Raw genomic sequence first — 24,390 nt, 5'->3', positions numbered from 1 at the left:
TGCGAGCTTTCTCCTTAGACCTTTGTACAGGCGGCATAGAGGTACCCCTTTGTGACACTTGGTTAAAACATATGTATTGCGATGATAATCCAGGTAATCCGAGCTAATTAGGACAAGGTGCGGGCACTATTGGTATACTATGCATGAGGCTTGCAACTTGTAGGATATAATTTACATGATACATATGCTTTATTACTACCGTTGACAAAATTGTTTCTTGTTTTCAAAATAAAAGCTCTAGCACAAACATAGCAATCAATGCTTCCCTCTGCGAAGGGCCATTCTTTTACTTTTATGTTGAGTCAGTTTACCTATTTCCTCCCATCTCAAGAAGCAAACACCTGTATTAACTGTGCATTGATTCTTACATACCTGCATATTGCACTTATTATATTACTCTACATTGACAATATCCATGAGATATACATGTTACAAGTTGAAAGCAACCGCTGAAACTTAATCTTCCGTTGTGTTGCTTCAATGCCTCTACTCTGAATTTATTGCTTTATGAGTTAACTCTTATGCAAGACTTATTGATGCTTGTCTTGAAAGTACTATTCATGAAAAGTCTTTGCTATATGATTCAGTTGTTTACTCATTATCTTTACCATTGCTTTGGATCGCTGCATTCATTACATGTGCTTACAATAGTATTGATCAAGATTATGATGGCATGTCACTTTAGAAATTATCTTTGTTATCGTTTACCTACTCGGGACGAGTAGGAACTAAGCTTGGGGATGCTGATACGTCTCCAACGTATCGATAATTTCTTATGTTCTATGCTACTTTTATGATGATACTCACATGTTTTATACATACTTTATGTCATATTTATGCATTTTCCGGCACTAACCTATTAACAAGATGCCGAAGAGCCAGTTGCTGTTTTCTGCTGTTTTTGGTTTCAGAAATCCTAGTAAGGAAATATTCTCGAAATTGAACGAAATCAACGCCCAGGATCTTATTTTTCCACGAAGCTTCCAGAACACCGGGGGAGATACGAAGTGGGGCGACGAGGCGGCCACACAACAGGGCGGCGCGGCCCAAGCCCTGGCCGCGCCGGCCTAGCGTGTGGGCCCCTCGCGTCGCCCCTAAACCTACCTCTTCCGCCTACTTAAGCCTTCGTCGATAATAACTCCAGTACCGAGAGCCACGATACGGAAAACCTTCCAGAGACGCCGCCGCCGCCAATCCCATCTCGGGGGATTCAGGAGATCGCCTCCGGCACCCTGCCGGAGAGGGGAATCATCTCCCGGAGGACTCTTCACCGCCATGGTCGCCTCCGGAGTGATGTGTGAGTAGTTCACCCCTGGACTATGGGTCCATAGCAGTAGCTAGATGGTCATCTTCTCCTAATTGTGCTATCATTGTTGGATCTTGTGAGCTGCCTAACATGATCAAGATCATCTATCTGTAATGCTACATGTTGCGTTTGTTGGGATCCGATGAATAGTGAATGCTATGTTATGTTGATTATCAATCTATCATCTATGTGTTGTTTATGATCTTGCATGCTCTCCGTTGCTAGTAGAGGCTCTGGCCAAGTTGATACTTGTAACTCCAAGAGGGAGTATTTATGCTCGATTGTGGGTTCATGTCTCCATTAAATCTGGGGGAGTGACAGCAACCCCTAAGGTTGTGGATGTGCTATTGCCACTAGGGAAAAAACATCAATGCTATGTCTAAGGATATATTTGTTGATTACATTACGCACCATACTTAATGCAATTGTCTATTGTTTGCAACTTAATACTAGAGGGGGTTCGGATGATAACCTGAAGGTGGACTTTTTAGGCATAGATGCATGCTGGATAGCGGTCTATGTACTTTGTCGTAATGCCCAATTAAATCTCACACTACTCATCATAACATGTATGTGCATGGTCATGCCCTCTTTATTTGTCAATTGCCCAACTGTAATTTGTTCACCCAACATGCTTATTGATACGCGTACAACACGCGTCCGTTGGGATCCCCAAGAGGAAGGTGTGATGCGTACAGCGGCAAGTTTTCCCTCAGTAAGAAACCAAGGTTTATCGAACCAGTAGGAGCCAAGAAGCACGTTGAAGGTTGATGGCGGCGAGATGTAGTGTGGCGCAACACCAGGGATTCCGGCGCCAACGTGGAACCTGCACAACACAACCAAAGTACTTTGCCACAATGAAACAGTGAGGCTGTCAATCTCACCGGCTTGCTGTAACAAAGGATTAGATGTATAGTGTGGATGATGATTGTTTGCAGAGAACACTAAAGAACAATTGCAGTAGATTGTATTTCAGATGTAAAGAATGGACCGGGGTCCACAGTTCACTAGTGGTGTCTCTCCCATAAGATAAATAGCATGTTGGGTGAACAAATTACAGTTGGGCAATTGACAAATAGAGAGGGCATGACCATGCACATACATGATATGATGAGTATAGTGAGATTTAATTGGGCATTACGACAAAGTACATAGACCGCTATCCAGCATGCATCTATACCTAAAAAGTCCACCTTCAGGTTATCATCCGAACCCCTTCCAGTATTAAGTTGCAAACAACAGACAATTGCATTAAGTATGGTGCGTAATGTAATCAATAACTACATCCTCGGACATAGCATCAATGTTTTATCCCTAGTGGCAACAAAGACATCCATAACCTTAGGGGCTTCATCACTCCCCGCATTCACGGAGACATGAACCCACTATCGAGCATAAATACTCCCTCTTGGAGTTACAAGCATCAACTTGGCCAAAGCATCTACTAGTAACGGAGAGCATGCAAGATCATAAACAACACATAGATTGATAATCAACATAACATAGTATTCTCTATCCATCGGATCCCAACAAACACAACATATAGCATTACAGATAGATGATCTTGATCATGTTAGGCAGCTCACAAGATCCGACAATGAAGCACATAAGGAGAAGACAACCATCTAGCTACTGCTATGGACCCATAGTCCAGGGGTGAACTACTCACTCATCACTCCGGAGGCGACCATGGCGGTGTAGAGTCCTCCGGGAGATGAATCCCCTCTCCGGCAGGGTGCCGGAGGCGATCTCCTGAATCCCCCGAGATGGGATTGGCGGCGGCGGCGTCTCTGGAAGGTTTTCCGTATCGTGGCTCTCGGTACTGGGGGTTTCGCGACGAAGGCTATTTGTAGGCGAAAGGGCAGAGTCGGGAGAGTCACGAGGGGCCCACACACTAGGCCGGCGCGGCCAGGGCTTGGGCCGCGCCGCCCTACTGTGGCGCCGCCTCGTGGCCCCACTTCGTTAGTCCTCCGGTCTTCTGGAAGCTTCGTGTGAAAATAGGCCCCTGGGCGTTGATTTTGTCCAATTCCGAGAATATTTCCTTACTAGGATTTCTGAAACCAAAAACAGCAGAAAACAACAACTGGCTCTTCGGCATCTCGTTAATAGGTTAGTGCCGGAAAATGCATAAATATGACATAAAGTATGCATAAAACATGTAGGTATCATCAATAATGTGGCATGGAACATAAGAAATTATCGATACGTCGGAGACATATCAGCATCCCCAAGCTTAGTTTCTGCTCGTCCCGAGCAGGTAAACGATAACAAAGATAATTTCTGGAGTGACATGCCATCATAACCTTGATCATACTATTGTAAGCATATGTAATGAATGCAGCGATCAAAACAATGTAAATGACATGAGTAAACAACTGAATCGTATAGCAAAGACTTTTCATGAATAGTACTTTCAAGACAAGCATCAATAAGTCTTGCATAAGAGTTAACTCATAAAGCAATAATTCATAGTAGAGGTACTGAAGCAACACAAAGGAAGATTAAGTTTCAGCGGTTGCTTTCAACTTGTAACATGTATATCTCATGGATAGTTGTTAATGCAAAGTAATATAATAAGTGCAATATGCAAGTATGTAGGAATCAATGCATAGTTCACACAAGTGTTTGCTTCTTGAGGTGGAGAGAAATAGGTGAACTGACTCAACATAAAAGTAAAAGAAAGGCCCTTCGCAGAGGGAAGCATTGATTGCTATATTTGTGCTAGAGCTTTGGTTTTGAAAACAAGAAACAATTTTGTCAACGGTAGTAATAAAGCATATGTGTTATGTAAATTATATATTACAAGTTGCAAGCCTCATGCATAGTATACTAATAGTGCCCGCACCTTGTCCTAATTAGCTCGGATTACCGGGATTATCATCGCAATGCACATGTTTCAACCAAGTGTCACAAAGGGGTACCTCTATGCCGCCTGTACAAAGGTCTAAGGAGAAAGCTCGCATTGGATTTCTCGCTATTGATTATTCTCAACTTAGACATCCATACCGGGACAACATAGACAACAGATAATGGACTCCTCTTTAATGCATAAGCATGTAGCAACAATTAATGTTCTCATATGAGATTGAGGATATATGTCCAAAACTGAAACTTCCACCATGATTCATGGCTTTAGTTAGCGGCCCAATGTTCTTCTCTAACAATATGCATGCTCTAACCATTAAATAAGTGGTAAATCTCCCTTACTTCAGACAAGACGAACATGCATAGCAACTCACGTGATATTCAACAAAGAGTAGTTGATGGCGTCCCCAGGAACATGGTTATCGCACAACAAGCAACTTAATAAGAGATAAAGTGCATAAGTACATATTCAATACCACAATAGTTTTTAGGCTATTTGTCCCATGAGCTATATATTGTAAAGGTAGAGGATAGAAATTTAAAGGTAGCACTCAAGCAATTTACTTTGGAATGGCGGAGAAATACCATGTAGTAGGTAGGTATGGTGGACACAAATGGCATAGTGGTTGGCTCAAGTATTTTGGATGCATGAGAAGTATTCCCTCTCGATACAAGGTTTAGGCTAGCAAGGCTATTTGAAACAAACACAAGGATGAAGCGGTGCAGCAAAACTCACATAAAAGACATATTGTAAACATTATAAGACTCTACACCGTCTTCCTTGTTGTTCAACCCAATACTAGAAATTATCTAGACTTTAGAGAGACCAAATATGCAAACCAAATTTTAGCAAGCTCTATGTATTTCTTCATTAATAGATGCAAAGTATATGATGCAAGAGCTTAAACATGAGCAAAACAATTGCCAAGTATCACATTACCCAAGACATTATAGCAATTACTACATGTATCATTTTCCAATTCCAACCATATAACAAATTAACGAAGAAGAAACTTTGCCATGAATATTATGAGTAAAGCCTAGGGACATATTTGTCCATATGCAACAGCGGAGCGTGTCTCTCTCCCACACAATGAATGCTAGTCTCCATTTTATTCAAACAAAACAAAAAACAAAAACAAACCGACGCTCCAAGCAAAGTACATAGGATGTGATGGAATAAAAATATAGTTTCAGGGGAGGAACCTGATAATGTTGTCGATGAAGAAGGGGATGCCTTAGGCATCCCCAAGCTTAGACGCTTGAGTCTTCTTGATATATGCAGGGGTGAACCACCGGGGCATCCCCAAGCTTAGAGCTTTCACTCTCCTTGATCATGTTGTATCATCTCCCTCTCTTGATCCTTGAAAACTTCCTCCACACCAAACTCAAAACAACTCATTAGAGGGTTAGTGCACAGTCAAAATTTACATGTTCAGAGGTGACATAATCATTTTTAACACTTCTGGACATTGCACAAAGCTACTGAAAGTCAATGGAATCGAAAAATCCATCAAGCATGGCAAAACAGGCAATGCGAAATAAAAGGCAGAATCTGTCAAAACAGAACAGTTCATAAAGACGAATTTTAGTGAGGCACCAGACTTGCTCAAATGAAAATGCTCAAATTGAATGAAAGTTGCGTACATATCTGAGGATCACTCACGTAAATTGGAATAATTTTCTGAGTTACCTACAGAGAATTAGGCCCAGATTCGTGACAGCAAAGAAATCTGTTTCTGCGTAGTAATCCAAATCTAGTATGAACCTTACTATCAAAGACTTTACTTGGCACAACAATGCACAAAACTAAGATAAGGAGAGGTTGCTACAGTAGTAACAACTTCCAAGACTCAAATATAAAATAAAAGTACTGTAGTAAAAACATGGGTTGTCTCCCATAAGCGCTTTTCTTTAACGCCTTTCAGCTAGGCGCAGAAAGTGTGTATCAAGTATTATCAAAAGACGAAGTGTCAACATCATAATTTGTTCTAATAATAGAATCAAAAGGTAACTTCATTCTCTTTCTAGTTAAGTGTTCCATACCTTTCTTGAGAGGAAATTGATATTTAATATTACCTTCCTTCATATCAATGATAGCACCAACGGTTCGAAGAAAAGGTCTTCCCAATATAATGGGACAAGATGCATTGCATTCAATATCCAAGACAACAAAATCAACGGGGACAAGGTTATTGTTAACGGTAATGCGAACATTATCAACTCTCCCAAAGGTTTCTTTGTAGAATTATCAGCAAGATTAACATCCAAATAACAATTTTTCAATGGTGGCAAGTCAAGCATGTTATAGATTTTCTTAGGCATAACGGAAATACTTGCACCAAGATCACATAAAGCATTACAATCAAAGTCATTGACCTTCATCTTAATAATGGGCTCCCAACCATCCTCTAGCTTCCTAGGAATAGAAGCTTCACGTTCTAGTTTCTCTTCTCTAGCTTTTATGAGAGCATTTGTAATATGTTTTGTGAAAGCCAAGTTTATAGCACTAGCATTAGGACTTTTAGCAAGTTTTTGTAAGAACTTTATAACTTCAGAGATGTGGCAATCATCAAAATCTAAACCATTATAATCTAAAGCAATGAGATCATCATCCCCAATGTTGGAAAAAATTTCAGCAGTTTTATCACAGGTAGTTTCAGCAGTTTTAGCAGTTTCAGGTAGTTTTTCGCGCTTTGCATTTGAAGTGGGAACATTGCCAACACCAATTATTTTACCATTAATAGTAGGAGGTGCAGCAACATGTGTAGCATTAGCATTGCTAGTGGTGGTAATAGTCCAAACTTTAGCTATATTATCTTCTTTTTCATTTTCTTCTTTTTTCCCACCTAGCACGCAATTCGGCCATCAATCTTATATTCTCATTAATTCTAACTTGGATGGCATTTGCTGTAGTAACAATCTTATTATTATGATTTTCATGAGGCATAACTTTCGATTTCAAAAGATCAACATCAGCAGCAAGACTATCGACTTTAGAAGCAAGTATATCAATTTTCCCAAGCTTTTCTTCAACAGATTTGTTAAAAGCAGTTTGTGTACTAATAAATTTTTTAAGCATAGCTTCAAGTCCAGGGGGTGTGTTCCTATTATTGTTGTAAGAATTCCCATAAGAATTACCATAGCCGTTGCCATTATTATAAGGATATGGCCTATAATTGTTACTAGAATTGTTCCGGTAAGCATTGTTGTTGAAATTATTATTTTTAATGTAGTTTACATCAACATGTTCTTCTTGAGCAACCAATGAGGCTAACGGAACATTATTAGGATCAACATTAGTCCTATCATTCACAAGCATAGACATAATAGCATCAATCTTATCACTCAAGGAAGAGGTTTCTTCGACAGAATTTACCTTCTTACCTTGTGGAGCTCTTTCCGTGTGCCATTCAGAGTAATTAATCATCATATTATCAAGAAGCTTTGTTGCTTCACCAAGAGTGATGGACATAAAGGTACCTCCAGCAGCTGAATCCAATAGGTTCCGCGAAGAAAAATTCAATCCTGCATAAAAGGTTTGGATGATCATCCAAGTAGTCAGTCCATGGGTTGGGCAGTTTTTAACCAAAGATTTCATTCTTTCCCATGCTTCCGCAACATGCTCATTATCCAATTGTTTAAAATTCATTATGCTACTCCTCAAAGATATAATTTTAGCAGGGGGATAATATCTACCAATAAAAGCATCCTTGCATTTAATCCATGAATCAATACTATTCTTAGGCAGAGATAGCAACCAATCTTTAGCTCTTCCTCTTAATGAGAAAGGAAACAATTTTAATTTTATTATGTCACCATCTACATCTTTATACTTTTGCATTTCACACAATTCAACAAAATTATTGAGATGGGCAGCAGCATCATCAGAACTAACACCAGAAAATTGCTCTCGCATAACAAGATTCAGTAGAGCAGGTTTAATTTCAAAGAATTCCGCTGTAGTAGCAGGTGGAGCAATAGGTGTGCATAAGAAATCATTATTATTCGTGATTGTGAAGTCACACAACTTAGTATTTTCAGGAGTACCCATTTTAGCAGCAGTAAATAAAGCAAACTAGATAAAGTAAATGCAAGTAACTAATTTTTTTTTGTGTTTTTAATATAGCAAACAAGATAGCAAATAAAGTAAAACTAGCAACTAATTTTTTTGTATTTTGATATAATGCAGCAAACAAAGTAGTAAGTAAAATAAAGCAAGACAAAAACAAAGTAAAGAAATTGCGATGTGGAGACTCCCCTTGCAGCGTGTCTTGATATCCCCGGCAACGGCGCCAGAAAAAGAGCTTGATACGCGTACAACACACGTCCGTTGGGAACCCCAAGAGCAAGGTGTGATGCGTACAGCGGCAAGTTTTCCCTCAGTAAGAAACCAAGGTTTATCGAACCAGTAGGAGCCAAGAAGCACGTTGAAGGTTGATGGCGGCGAGATGTAGTGCGGCGCAACACCAGGGATTCCGGCGCCAACATGGAACCTGCACAACACAACCAAAGTACTTTGCCCCAACGAAACAGTGAGGTTGTCAATCTCACCGGCTTGCTGTAACAAAGGATTAGATGTATAGTGTGGATGATGATTGTTTGCAGAGAACAGTAAAGAACAATTGCAGTAGATTGTATTTCAGATGTAAAGAATGGACCGGGGTCCACAGTTCACTAGTGGTGTCTCTCCCATAAGATAAATAGCATGTTGGGTGAACAAATTACAGTTGAGAAATTGACAAATAGAGAGGGCATGACCATGCACATACATGATATGATGAGTATAGTGAGATTTAATTGGGCATTACGACAAAGAACATAGACCGCTATCCAGCATGCATCTGCCTAAAAAGTCCACCTTCAGGTTATCATCCGAACCCCTTCCAGTATTAAGTTGCAAACAACAGACAATTGCATTAAGTATGGTGCGTAATGTAATCAATAACTACATCCTCGGACATAGCATCAATGTTTTATCCCTAGTGGCAACAGCACATCCATAACCTTAGGGGCTTCTGTCACTCCCCCAGATTCACGGAGACATGAACCCACTATCGAGCATAAATACTCCCTCTTGGAGTTACAAGCATCAACTTGGCCAAAGCATCTACTAGTAACGGAGAGCATGCAAGATCATAAACAACACATAGATTGATAATCAACATAACATAGTATTCTCTATCCATCGGATCCCAACAAACACAACATATAGCATTACAGATAGATGATCTTGATCATGTTAGGCAGCTCACAAGATCCGACAATGAAGCACATAAGGAGAAGACAACCATCTAGCTACTGCTATGGACCCATAGTCCAGGGGTGAACTACTCACTCATCACTCCGGAGATGACCATGGCGGTGTAGAGTCCTCCGGGAGATGAATCCCCTCTCCGGCAGGGTGCCGGAGGCGATCTCCTGAATCCCCCGAGATGGGATTGGCGGCGGCGGCGTCTCTGGAAGGTTTTCCGTATCGTGGCTCTCGGTACTGGGGGTTTCGCGACGAAGGCTATTTGTAGGCGGAAGGGCAGAGTCGGGAGAGTCACGAGGGGCCCACACGCTAGGCCGGCGCGGCCAGGGCTTGGGCCGCACCGCCCTACTGTGGCGCCGCCTCGTGTCCCCACTTCGTTAGTCCTCCGGTCTTCTGGAAGCTTCGTGTGAAAATAGGCCCCTGGGCGTTGATTTCGTCCAATTCCGAGAATATTTCCTTACTAGGATTTCTGAAACCAAAAACAGCAGAAAACAGCAACTGGCTCTTCGGCATCTCGTTAATAGGTTAGTGCCGGAAAATGCATAAATATGACATAAAGTATGCATAAAACATGTAGGTATCATCAATAATGTGGCATGGAACATAAGAAATTATCGATACGTCGGAGACGTATCACTTATTCTTATGGGAGAGACACCTCTAGTGAACCGTGGACCCCGGTCCATTCTTTTATATCGAATACAATCTACTTCAATACTCGTTCTACTGTTCTCTGCAAACATCATCATCCACACTATACATCTAATCCTTTGTTACAGCAAGCCGGTGAGATTGACAACCTCACTGTTACGTTGGGACAAAGTACTTTTGTTGTGTTGTGCAGGTTCCACGTTGGCGCCAGAATCCCTGGTGTTGCGCCGCACTACACTCCGCCGCCATCAACCTTCAACGTGCTTCTTGGCTCCTACTGGTTCAATAAACCTTGGTTTCTTACTGAGGGAAAATTTGCCGCTGTACGCATCACACCTTCCTCTTGGGGTTCCCAATGGACTCGTTAACTGCGTGCAAGCATCAGTGGCGGAGTGTAGTGCGGCGCAACACCAGGGATTCCGGCGCCAACGTGGAACCTGCACAACACAATCAAAGTACTTTGCCCCAACGTAACAGTGAGGTTGTCAATCTCACCGTCTTGCTGTAACAAAGAATTAGATGTATAGTGTGGAAGATGATGTTCGCAAAGAACAGTAAAGAACAATGTTTGCAGTAGATTGTATTCGATGTAAAAGAATGGACCGGGGTCCACAGTTCACTAGTGGTGTCTCTCCAATAAGAAATAGCATGTTGGGTGAACAAATTACAGTTGGGCAATTGACAAATAAAGAGGGCATGACAATGCACATACATATCATGATGAGTAGTGTGAAATTCAATTGGGCATTACGACAAAGTACATAGACCGCTATCCAGCATGCATCTATGCCTAAAAAGTCCACCTTCGGGTTAGCATCCGCACCCCTTCCAGTATTAAGTTGCAAACAACAGACAATTGCATTAACTATGGTGCGTAATGTAATCAACACAAATATCCTTAAACAAAGCATTGATGGTTTATCCCTAGTGGCAACAGCACATCCACAACCTTAGAACTTTCTGTCACTGTCCCAGATTAAATGGAGGCATGAACCCACTATCGAGCATAAATACTCCCTCTTGGAGTTACAAGTATCAACTTGGCCAGAGCCTCTACTAGCAACGGAGAGCATGCAAGATCTTAAACAACACATAGATGATAGATTGATAATCAACATAACATAGTATTCCATATTCATCGGATCCCAACAAACGCAACATGTAGCATTACAAATAGATGATCTTGATCATGTTAGGCAGTTCACAAGATCGAACAATGATAGCACATGAGGAGAAGACAACCATCTAGCTACTGCTATGGACCCATAGTCCAGGGGTGAACTACTCACACATCACTCCGGAGGCGATCAGGGCGATGAAGAGTCCTCCGGGAGATGATTCCCCTCTCTGGCAGGGTGCCGGAGGTGATCTCCTGAATCCCCCGAGATGGGATTGGCGGCGGCGGCGTCTCTGGAAGGTTTTCGTATCGTGGCTCTCGGTACTGGGGTTTTCTCGATGAAGACTTTTTATAGGCGGAAGGGCAGAGTCGGGGGGCTGACGAGGGGGCCACACACTAGGGTGGCGCGGGCCCCTCCTTGGCCATGCCGCCTTAGTGTGGCGCCACCTCGTGGCCCCACTTCGTATCTCCTTCGGTCTTATGGAAGCTTCGTGGAAAAATAAGACCCCGGGCGTTGATTTCGTCCAATTCCGAGAATATTTCCTTTGTAGGATTTCTGAAACCAAAAACAGCAGAAAACAGCAACTGGCTCTTCGGCATCTTGCCAATAGGTTAGTGCCGGAAAATGCATAAATATGACATAAAGTGTGTATAAAACATGTGAGTATCATCATAAATGTAGCATGGAACATAAGAAATTATAGATACGTTTGAGACGTATCAATGTCCTAGACGCCTATGCCAAAGTGATGATGAAGACTTGGAGGCCCCATGAGCTTGTCGACCAAGGGAGGTGATGGATGAAGGTGGTAGAGGTTATAGGCCATCAACGCATCTACCTTGGAGCAGAACCTCCCTCGTGTCCTGATCCTTAACAAAGAAAGAGTTAGGCCAATATTCAACAAGTGCATGATTATCATGAGTTAGGCGACTAGTAGATAGAAGACTTTTTGTGGCTGTTGGAACATGGAGAATGTTTTTGAGATGCAATTCATGATGAGGGGTATGTTTTACAGAACTACCAACATGATGTATATCCATACCTGTACCATTGGCTGTGTGAATTTGTTCATTGCCATTGTATCGATCCCTCACATGAAGCTTGTCCAGCTCTCCTGTAATATGGTCTGTGGCTCCAGAATCAGAATACCAGTTAGTATCTACTCCATATGACCCATATGGTCCAACTGCTGCACCAGCTGATTTTTCAGGGCCACGGTAGTTCTTCTGAAACCTCTTCCAGCAATTGAGAGCAATGTGCCCCTCCTTGCCGCAGACTTGGCAAGTTGGGCGTGATCCATCACCATTGTACTGACGGTAGCCTCCAGGATTGCGGCCACCATTGCCTCCACTGCGTGGGTTGAAACCACCACGCTGATCATAACCGCGGTGATCGTAGACACCACCACGCTGATCATAGCCTCCACGCTGGTCCTGGTAACCGCGCTGCTGGTCATATCGTTGATCCTGATAGTTACCACGTCCTCCACCTCGTCCACCTCGATAGCCACCAGACCAGCCACCACGAGTTGCAGCATTAACAGACGAGTCTCCAGTAGGGTTTTGATCCTCCAGATGTGCTTCATAGGAAATGAACTGAGCATACAAGTCAGTGAGGCTAATAAATTTCTCCGCCTTAATCAAGGCTGTAATTGAGGCAACAAAGCCATTGTAAGTTTCATCTTGTAGCCCGGCAAGTACATACGATATCACATCATCGTTGTCGAGAGGCTTGCCTGCAGCGGCCATCTCATCTGCCAAGGTCTTGATTTGATTGAAGTACACGGCTGCCGTCTTGTTCTCTTTGCGTGTCTGGTTCAGCTGAGTGCGAAGGTGCACCACGCGAGCTTTGGATTGCGATGAGAACATCTCGAGGATAGCCTTCTAGACCTCCCCCGCAGCTGTCAGACCAACCATCTGGGTCAGAACCTCCCTGGACATATTGCGGACCAGGTAGCCTAGCACGGATTGATCAAGGGAGATCCATCTGGAGTACTCTGGGTTTGGAACTGTCACTTCCTTCCCAGATGCGTCTGTGGTCTCCAGCACCTTCTCCGGCGCCGGCGTAGATCCGTCCAGGAACCCATACAGCTGGGCTCCACGGATGTCCGGCATCACCTTTGCTAGCCACAGGAGGAAATTGTCCCGATTTAGTTTCTCGGTGACAACGACAGTCAGCGGGCTTCCAGCGGGCATCTAGGACGGAGATGATGCCCCGAGCGTCATGCCTGCAGATCGGCGATGATCCTGCTCGCGTCGCGATGCTCTAGGGTTTTGGCGCCGGCTTTAGATGTGTTTAGGAAGACCCGTGCTCTGATACCATATCAAAGTATTGCAAAGGCGTAACCCTAAACAGGGTTGCCGGGTGCTTTATATATGCCAGACATTACAGAGAAGTCCACCTCACATACGAGGGGAGTTCGGTTACATACATACAGGAGGTACAAATACAGGACAACCTATATACAGTTTAACAGCCAGCCGCACAGCGCATCGACTCCGTCCGCGCGCGTGCTGCCCAAGTGTAGGACGACCGGTGGCCGGAAATGTAGCACCCAACTTCTCAGACAAGGCCACGCCCGCGTTCCCCGACCGCATCGCTGGCAGGTAGTTCATGGTGTCGCAGTTTGGTTCTTCATGGCATCACCGGCGGGTGGTCCATAGGGGGAAGGTGGGGGGGATGTTAGGGTTCGATCTGGAATAAAAATAATGTGCTGAGGCACGATGGGCTGTATTGGGTCGGCGATCTCTTCGGCCTGCTAGAGATTTTGCCTCCGGACGTGATAAGTAGAATCTCTACTTCCGCTCTTTTATGTACAAGTAGAAAACGGTAACATCCATCGGATTGACCAAAACGAACGGATCTAGTTCATTTGGAGGTACCACAAAACATCTCAATAAAAATCTTAATTGGGTAGGCTTGTAGGGCCCACTTTACAGTGGTGTGGCACTTATTCGGCCACACCTATGGTACGTCGATACAAGTGGCGCACCAAAATGTGTTAGGCGACCAATATTACATGTCGCGTATAGAAAATTTAACACACCACGTACATGATGACCCCTATTAGCAATTTTCTACTATTGGGAAGAGAGATGGAGAGGAGTTGCATGTAGTTAAGAACATGTCATCCGAAAAGAAGGGCTGGGGTCACTCTTTCGAGAGCGGCTCCTCCCTTTGCTTCTCCCTCTTGAGAGTGGACTCTAGCTCTTCGCCACCGCCCCTTCTCTTTCTTCGCTTTGGTAGCTTCATCGTCGTCATGCAGATGGAGTTGGTGGCTGGCTTTCCTTTGGTAGAGTTTGATTTAGGTGGTTTCCCCTTGTGGATTTCGTGCGTTATGCCATCGTTCGGCTTTATGCCGTTGGGGCTCTGCTCGTGGTCGGCATCGCACGCCACTGTGGGTCGCTAGGCCGGTCCGTTCCTGGCCGCCGTGGAGGTGGTGGCTGCGGGGGCTCGGCTTGGTGAAGCTCGGGTCAATCAGCATGTTGGTGCTTCAGATCTTTGTCGATTTGTCTCCTCTGGTTGCCATGGCGGCAAAGGGAGGAGCGAATCCTCAAGATCGGTGGTACCGTGTTGTCGTGTTATTTGAAGATCCGTAGGAAATCAGGCGGTGCTTTATCATCCTAGTCAACAAGCTTCGATTTCCAAGGAGGATTTAAAGCCCGGCGTTCTTGAGATTGCAGTCGAGGGTGCTCATCAGCAACAACAATTCGATGCAAGCTGCGCCCCCCATGACATCGGTCGAAGGGCGGTCTTTTCCGGAGGCTATGCCGCCCGCTGCTCTGGTCGACAGGCGGTCTTCCCACTGCTGTTGCTCCTTCTGGTCGAATGGCGACCCCTCTTTTTCCTCCCGGACTCTGTGCCTAAAGGGAGGCAGTGCCTCTTCCTCGCGGTGTCTATGGTGTTCTTCCATGGAAGTTCCACCATCCCGAGCGGTGTAGTACCCGGCGGCGGCGAGGTGCTCGTGCGGGAGTTGATTTGGACTCGATCAATTTCTTCGTTAGGTTGTCCGGGTCCTCTTTGGAAAATTCAAGGACTGATATGTAATTTTCTGTATCCTTTGGATCTCTTTGTAAGATGTACCGATCTTATCTTAATATAAGGGTTGTCGGGGTCCTTCGGGGCCCTTCTTTTGTTCAAAGAAAAATCTAAAAAGAAGGGCCAAAAGGTCAGTGGTGGCAAATACATCTAGGAATAGGTTATGTCAAAGAATGGCGGTGAGGGAAATACAGAGATGACATGCAAGGACAAGTAGATGGAGAGCACGGTGAAGTCGAAGTTGATGAAGAGAACGTGATATTAAAAAATCGGTTGGAAACACATGAGATAGGGATAAGAAGTGTTGATCAGCCATGACTTTATGGAAGAGCATTTATCAACCATAGAGTTAGGGAAGGAAATAAAGAGATAGAAGAGGAGAAAATGAAGATGAAAATGTTTCCCTCTAATATGCTACTTATCGTTATGTCATTGTAATTAAGGTGTCACTGGACCATTTAAAAATGTAATGTTGTTGACATAGTTGCAAAACAACCTCTAATTTTTGGTAACTATGGCGTATTGGAATTTTAGCGGGTTGTCGTGAAGGAAGTTCTCTGCATGTTAGGTGCAAATTTTGTGTGTTCATTTAACTGGTTGTGAGCAATTAGCCTAACAAGGACAATGCGATCAAACAAACACTAAAATAGACAATAGTGAGTGGTACAAACTGGGATTATCATAATGCATTTGCAATGCAAACACACTCCCAATATACATGACTAGTTAGTCCAATTATGAAAAATGGTAATAGTAGATGTCGAAGTGTAAACATACAGCTCTCATTTTCTGATCAGCTTGAACTTTTTTGTTAAGCTATCTGTCATACCATGTAAAAATGTATGCACCGGCCAGTTCACCAAAAAATCTGGCTGATTGAAAAAGGAAGGCGATGCACTTGCATTTGGACATGATAAAACAGTGGTCAAATACATAACCGAAAAATGCGAAATGGGCATACACACATTCACGGGTGAACAGGCATGAAACTTCACTTATAGAGCTTATATATGCAATCAATGTAGGTTCAGTTTGGTGTAAACTTGGTCAATATCTGTGTGAATGAAATACATATCCGATATTCTCAAACGGAGCCCTAAGCAAAGAATTTTCGAAAAAATGGAGGGCAAAACCAAACTCACATATCCGAATTAGTGCAAAACTCACACGGCCTAATTAAGATACAAAAGACATAGTAGAGCGATCATCAATGCCTGCTCCTCGGCCGCAGGTTGTACTTCCGGCTGATGGACGTCGTGATGGAGTTCTCGGCGACCTCTTCCGGCAAGGCGTTGTTGTTGTACCTCCGGCGAACCGTCTCCGGCAAGGCGTAGTTGGGGTCGCCTTTGCTGTCCACCTCGTCTGTCAGCTCGTCGAACACCCACGAGTAGTTCCCTAGGCTCTCATCGCTCTCTGAACCGTACGGGAGCATCCTGTCGCCCGCGTTCTCCTCCAGCGTCCGGACTTTCTCCACCAGTGTTTGCAGCAACCGATGATTCAGTACCTCGTAGTCCCTGAGATAATTAAACAGATTAGAGATCGCGACAACATTAGCATTGCAAGAAACGATAAACAAGATTCAAATGTATAGGTGTGTGATCTGGAAGTTTATTGGTTTTTCCTCACCTGAATGTGAATATGGAGTGCAGTATCTGAATAGTTGCAGCGGCGAGGAACGCCATTCTGACCAAGAACACCTTGGACAGGACCCAGTACTGGTTTTCGAAGTCCCCTGCTCCGATCTTGATCAGACCCATCTCTAACAGAAGCGTGATGCACAGACCTGACAGAACGAGCATTTAATAACTGAACAATATGCAACATAGATGTTGTACGTACTACAGATGTGAAAGAAAAAAAAATCTTACCGAAGTAAAGTTGGCCCCTGATGCTGAACGTCTGCTTGGCGCTGGTGAGCATGTAGATGAGGAACACGATGCAGCAGTAGAAGAAGAAGGCCTTGATGAAGCGAGATTCGGCCAGAATGGCGTTGTGGAGGATGTAAAGCTTGTCCAGCGCGGCGAAGATGTTGGCCTGCTTTGCTCTGAACTCTTCCTGCAGTCACAAGAAAGTTCAGTTATGTATACTAGCACAGTTGAAGACTTAAATCCTTGAATTATGTGACCAAATGAATTTAAATCATGAGAAAATTATAATAACCTGGGCTTCCAGTATGGAGTGTGAATTTTGGATGAGATGATCATGTGCTTCCCGGATCTGTTCCTGCTTGGACAGCAACTCTTCCTGCTGACGCTGCCCAAACTGTGCAAGTTTCTCCATTGTTTCCCTACAATTGTAATTGTTCAAATAAGAAATTAGCATCATCTTCAGCCAACGAATGAGAAGTGAACTTCTTGAACAAAAATATTTGCAAGTTCAGTACTTGTTGTTGACAGATGATTAGAGATTCATTTTATCTCAAAATAAAATGGGTCAGAGATTCAGTACCTGCTCTCCTCCAAAGCTTGCGACTGAAAGCTGTAGAGACTATTCAGTCCTTCCATGGCCTTATTCTGTCCATCCAACAGCTGCGCCTGATTCTCGAGCGACCTTCCCGTCACACTCCCAATCTCATCAGCTGTGCCCTGCAGATCCTGCATCTTGGACGACATGGAATCCCCGACACTCCGTATCTCCTTCTGAATATCAACGGCTTCGTCTTTCAGCTTATCCATGCCGCTCCCGAGGCTCTCGTATGACTCCTGGATGCGCTCCATGCCGGCGTCGATCTTCTCCCTCATCTCGGCCTGCCCTTCCTTCAGCGCCGCCTGGGAGGTGGCGATCTCCTTGGATTGATCGGAGATCGCTTTGGAGTGAGCCAGCACGTCGTCGATCTGCGTCGCGACGTCCTTCGACGTCTCGGCCAGGCGGTCCGTCTGCGCCTCGATCGACGTGAGCGTTTCCTGCAGTTTAACAGACTCGTTGATGATCTGCTCGGACCTGTCCTCGATCACCTCCAGCTTCTCCTCGGCGGACTTGGAGGACCTGGTCAGGTCGTTCACCAGCCGCTCGGTGCTGTGTTTGAAGGCCTCGGCTTGCAGCTGGTGGCACAGGGTGTTGGTCTCGAGGAAGAATTCGAGGAACACCTTGCTCTCGGAGTCGCTGAGCCGCTTGCGGCAGTGCACCATCCCGGAGCTGGCGGTGCAGGACGGGAAGGCCGGGCGGCCGGAGTCCTCCTGGTAGCAGCTGCTGAGGTGCCAGGCCAGGCGCGCCTGCCGCTCCTTGTCGGCCATGATCTCCCCGCAGCTGGCGAAGAGGTTCCGGTACGCCTCCTGCCAGCAGTTCTTGGGGCCCGCCAGCTTGTTCCGCGCGTTCTCCAGCAGCTTCAGACCTCGCGGGTTGGTGGTGCCGTCCATGGAGAAGTCCGCCACCGCGCCGTCGAGCTCCATCACCGGGGGACGGGCGTTGTTCGCCGTCCCTGAGGACGAGGACGACGATGAGAAAATGCTCCATGAGAAGCTCTGCCCAGGGCATAGACAGGCTACGATCAGCAACAGTAGCCACGCGCTTCTCCTCATGGCGCGATCAATTTGTCACCGGTCAGAAAGAACTGATCTTGTAGAACCTGATTCACAGGTTAATTCCGTTGCAAAACCCTCCCTGCCAAGAAGAAGGCAAGATTTAAAAACGTATTCGCTGGGTACAGATCGTTTATTTACGCTCGAATTACACTCTGGATCAAATTAATTGATTACCAAATTAAAGAGGCAGATCGAAATCGCAAGTTCTTGATGCCAATTACTCGACCAGGCTAAAAAACCAACTACAGAATCAAGTCCAACCCAATGGCAACCTAGTTCAATCGTGCAATTCGCGCAGCAAAAATGCAGAGGAAGGGGATGATCCCCAAAAGAAGATCAAAAGCGCAACGGTGGGAAAGGGTGTCCCTGCCGGACATATAAATAGTGCTCGGCGTTTCTTTGCCGGCAAGGCACTAGAGATGCAAGATCCGATCGAATGTGTTATTTAAAGGAAGAAAAAACTGCTCTTAAGTCGGTTTGGGACTTTTGACACCGCGAATGACAGGGACCCGCGCGCACGCGTCCACTGAACTGGACAAGGTTATACCGCGGCAAATGGCGGTTTCGTCTTGTTCTTTTGGAATCTGCTAGTAGTTAATTAACCATGCATCATCCCTAACCCTGGAACACCACTTCGAAAATGGAAATCCAACTGAAAGGCCAGTACTGAGATCTGTTGGCATGTTCTGTTCCGTTCCCAGCAAGGAAGCCTTGCCGACTAACCAGTGGAATCCCAACCAACTAGGTCGGCGCTAATGCAAGTCGGTGCCACTGCCTTACGCAGCAAGATTCATCTATAGATAGCAAAGGCCAGCCAGGCTGGGGCGCTGGGCCCTCCAAGACAGAGTCAAGAAATTTAGAAATTCCCCCTTCTCCCATGTGTGCACTACTGCACTGTCTAGAGCAGTCTCTCACATGAGCGCTTGGATTTGTAATGGGGCTTGGGGCGTGTATGATTCTAAAAATGCATCATGCATACTGACTGTTCTGCTTGAAACACCATGGATCCGCTGATCAATTCGACAATCTATTTCGTTGCATGATGCAGGCATTCCCATGCATGCAATCGGGAAGTGGGGAACAAGAAGATTGGGAAGGCAAAGAAGTTCTGAACATCACTCCACTCGAAAAATGAGAAGAGCAAACAACAGGCGAGGAGAATTGGGGGAACTCACCGGCGGCGGCGGATCAGCCCGTCCCGTCTCCTTTGGTTTCTGCCAGAGATGTTGGGGACGAAGCGGCCGGAAGAAATTAGGATGGCTGCAGGAGACAGGGACAGGGATGAAATGACTGCGGGAGACGCGTATATATAGCGGGGGAACCGCCGGCTGTGGTTTGGACGTTTGGTAAGAAACTCTCGGGGTCACGGTGAAAACGCCGCGATGGTTCGAGCGAAACGACGCGGCTATCTGCGTGGGAAGAGTGTTGGGGAGATGAAGAGTCGGCAGGAACAGCGACGCGTGGTTAAATTTGGTTACTCGTTAGTATCCGTTAAGAGAGACAATGAGACATGACCAGACAGGTCGAGTGTGGCATTTTGTAGCCCAGGCTACATGGAGCTATTTTTTTCAAAAATTGGAAAATAGCATTTAATAGTTTCCAAAAAATATGAACAAAAAATCTTGAGGTAGACAATAATGTTCTCTACCACTGTGAAAAAAAAGCAATTCGAAAGACTGGGTATTTTGGGTTGTACAAAATTCACAAATCTGTGGATCTGAAAAAGTGAACAGTGCAGCAGTGGCGAATCTAGGATTTTGCGCTAGGGTGGGGCAATTAGACACAATATTTTCTTCAATACCAAAAAACAATAATGTATAATTGTATTGGTATATAATAACAATAAAAATATATTTATGAGGTTTCACAGGCAGCATAGAATTCAATGATTGTAAATAAATGTTGGAGATATGCCCAAGAGGCAATAATAAATAGTTATTATATATCTTTGTGTTTATGATAATGTTTACATACCATGCTATAATTGTATTAACCGAAACATTGATACATGTGTGTTATGTGAACAACAAGGAGTCCCTAGTAAGGCTCTTGTATAACTAGCTTGTTGATTAATAGATGATCATGGTTTCGTGATCATGAACATTGGATGTTATTAATAACAAGGTTATGTCATTATATGAATGATATAATGGACACACCCAATTAAGCGTAGCATAAGATCACGTCATTAAGTTATTTGCTATAAGCTTTCGATACATAGTTACCTAGTCCTTATGACCATGCGATCATGTAAATCACTTATACCGGAAAGGTACTTTGATTACATCAAACGCCACTGCGTAAATGGGTGGTTATAAAGGTGGGATTAAGTATCCGGAAAGTATGAGTTGAGGCATATGGATCAACAGTGGGATTTGTCCATCCCGATGACGGATAGATATACTCTGGGCCCTCTCGGTGGAATGTCGTCTAATGTCTTGCAAGCATATGAATAAGTTCATAAGAGACCACATACCACGGTACGAGTAAAGAGTACTTGTCAGGAGACGAGGTTGAACAAGGTATAGAGTGATACCGATGATCAAACCTCGGATAAGTAAAATATCGCGTGACAAAGGGAATTGGTATCATATGTGAATGGTTCATTCGATCACTAAGTCATCGTTGAATATGTGGGAGCCATTATGGATCTCCAGATCCCGCTATTGGTTATTGGTCGGAGAGAAGTCTCAACCATGTCTACATAGTTCACGAACCGTAGGGTGACACACTTAAGGTTTGATGTCGTTTAAGTAGATATGGAATATGAAATGGAGTTCGAAGTTTTGTTCGGAGTCTCGGATGGGATCCAGGACATCACGAGGAGTTCCGGAATGGTCCGGAGAATAAGATTCATATATAGGAAGTCATTTTCTAGGTTTGAAAATGATCCGGTATTTTCTCTGGAAGGTTCTAGAAGAGTCCGGAAGAAATAAGGATGGAAGGGACTCCACCCACCTTGGCCGGCCAGCCTAAGGGAGGAGGAGTCCCAAGTGGACTCCCCACCATGGTAGCCGGCCACCCCACCAAGGAAAGGGGGGAGTCCCACTCCCCCTAGGTTTGGTCACATGGAAGGTTTTTGTTGGGGTCTTATTCGGACACTTTGACCTAAACCTTGGGGCTTCCACCTATATAAAGAGGGGAGGAGAGGGGCTGGCCGGCTACCACAACACCACCATGGCCGCACCCCTCAAGGCTGCCCTAGCCGGCGCCCCCTCTCCCAAACCCTAGCGGTTCCCTCCTACCTCTCTCTCCCACATAGATTAGGCGAAGCTCTGTCGGAGATCTCCACCACCACCGCCACCACGCCGTCGTGCTGCCGGGATTCCGAGGAGGATCTACTACTTCTGCTGCCCGCTGGAACGGGGAGAAGGACGTCGTCTTCATCAACACCGAATGTGTGACCGAGTACGGAGGTGCTGCCCGATCGTGGCACCGTGATCAAGATCTTCTACGCGCTTTTGCAAGCGGCAAGTGATCGTCTACCGCAGCAATAAGAGCCTACTCTTATAGGCTTTGGAAAATCTTCAAGGGTTAGTCTCGTTCATCCCCTCGTTGCTCCCATCTTCTAGATTGCATCTTGGCTTGGATTACGTTCTCGCGGTAGGAAATTTTTTGTTTTCTATGCAACAAATCCCTACAGTGGTATCAGAGCCGTGTCTATGCATAGATGGTTTCACGAGTAGAACACAATGGTTTTGTGGGCGTTGATGCTCTTGCTATCTTTAGTTTGAATACTTTGCATCTTTGTGGCATAGTGGGATGAAGCGGCTCGGACTAACTTTACATGACCGCGTTCATAAGACTTGTTCCTCGTTCGACATGCAACTTGTATTGCATAAGAGGCTTTGCAGGTGTCTGTCTCTCCTACTATAGTGAAGATTCAATTTACTCTTCTATTGACAACATTAGTATCAACGTTGTGGTTCATGTTCGTAGGTAGATTAGATCTCTCTCGAAAACCCTAAACCACGTAAAATATGCAAACCAAATTAGAGACGTCTAACTTGTTTTTGCAGGGTTTGGTGAGATGATATGGCCATAATGTGATGATGAATATGTATGAGATGATCATTATTGTATTGTGGCAATCGGCAGGAGCCTTATGGTTGTCTTTAAATTTCATGTTGAGTAGTTTTTCAAAGTAGTTGTAATAATTGCTACATGGAGGACAATCATGAAGACGGCGCCATTGACCTTCACGCTACGCCGACGATGATGGAGATCATGCCCGTTGATGATGGAGATCATATCCGTGCTTTGGAGATGAAGATCAAAGGCGCAAAGACAAAAGGGCCATATCATATCACATATGAATTGCATGTGATGTTAATCCTTTATGCATCTTATTTTTCTTAGAACGCGACGGTAGCATTATAAGATGATCCCTCACATTAATATCAAGATAATAAAGTGTTCTCCCCTCGTATGCACCATTGCCAAAGTTCGTCGTTTCAAAGCATCTCGTGATGATCGGATGTGATAGATTCAACGTTCATATACAACGGCTGTAAGCCAAGTTGCACACGCGGAATACTTGGGTTTGCTTGACGAGCCTAGCATGTACAGACATGGCCTCGGGACAACGGAAACCGAAAGGTTGAACACAAGTCATATGGATGATATGATCAACATGTTGATGTTCACTATTGAAGCTACATCATCTCACGTGATGATCGGTTTTGGTGTAGTGGATTTGGATCGTGTACCACTTAACAACTATGAGGGATGTTGTATTAAGTGGGAGTTCATTAGTAATTAGATTAAAACATGAACTAATTATCATAAACATAGTCTGAGTAGTATTTTGAATTAATTTTGTAGTATTGGCATCCGTTTACTACTGTGTGCTAGTCTTGTAATTGAGATAGAAATACTGTTTATATCTGATAAGAAACTTTACGGACTGCTACTGTATTGTTATATAATCAAGATCTTCTACGCGCTTTTGCAAGCGGCAAGTGATCGTCTACCGCAGCAATAAGAGCCTACACGTATAGGCTTTGGAAAATCTTCAAGGGTTAGTCTCGTTCATCCCCTCGTTGCTCCCATCTTCTAGATTGCATCTTGGCTTGGATTACGTTCTCGCGGTAGGAAAATTTTTGTTTTCTATGCAACGAATCCCTACAATAAAATATCTAAAATACGCATATAGTAATATTACACGGCTGCAAAAATTCAAATAAACTTCTTCTTCTTAGAATAATGCCCTTTCAAAACTTGTGGTCGGCACAGGTAGAAGCAATACTAATTTGAGAATGGAATAGACCACATCATGAACAATATGCTTCTTTGTTTCAACAAGCTTAACAGAGAGATCAACAAAATAGTTTAGGCCTTTAAAGTTCTCATCTTAACATGCGAGCTTCTTTGTTTCATGCTTCTAGAAAAGAGCAGTAATATCCCTGGTCCTCTTCTTTCTTTGTTTTTGCGGAAAATCCCCGGTCCTCTTCATGTTCAAAGTAAATATACAATGCAAATTTAAAACTGATCAGCCAAATTGTACGAACTACATTGAATCGATTACTTTGATCATCACTAATGAATCGATGTTCTATTTTAGCTGTGTAGGAAGAACAAGCTCATCAAAATTTCAATTTAACCCTTGAGAGAAGTAAAGAGATAGACCTGATTTGA

The 24,390-nt window shown here is 44.3% G+C and overlaps 1 protein-coding gene across 2 annotated transcripts; it reads right to left on the bottom strand.

Moving 5' to 3' along the window:
• Positions 1-16,206: 16,206 nt before the first annotated feature.
• LOC127301396 (protein GAMETE EXPRESSED 1) lies at positions 16,207-20,036 on the bottom strand. 2 transcript variants are annotated; one of them, XM_051331626.2, is made up of 6 exons: positions 19,929-20,036; positions 17,681-18,832; positions 17,393-17,519; positions 17,101-17,287; positions 16,859-17,015; positions 16,207-16,746 (listed from the first exon to the last, which is right to left on the bottom strand). In XM_051331626.2, exons 2-6 carry the CDS (start codon positions 18,748-18,750, stop codon positions 16,440-16,442), a joined length of 1,848 nt encoding a protein of 615 aa, XP_051187586.1. In that variant the 5' UTR covers positions 18,751-18,832; positions 19,929-20,036; the 3' UTR covers positions 16,207-16,439. The 2 variants fall into 2 exon arrangements, with proteins under 2 accessions (XP_051187586.1, XP_051187587.1); XM_051331627.2 differs by lacking the exon at positions 19,929-20,036 and adding an exon at positions 18,928-19,609.
• Positions 20,037-24,390: the final 4,354 nt, after the last annotated feature.

The sequence above is a fragment of the Lolium perenne genome, chromosome 5, assembly GCF_019359855.2.
Source record: "Lolium perenne isolate Kyuss_39 chromosome 5, Kyuss_2.0, whole genome shotgun sequence".
Classification (NCBI taxonomy): domain Eukaryota; kingdom Viridiplantae; phylum Streptophyta; class Magnoliopsida; order Poales; family Poaceae; genus Lolium; species Lolium perenne.
The sequence above is the reverse complement of the archived record's forward strand: the minus strand, read 5'-3'. Positions and strand labels throughout refer to the sequence as shown.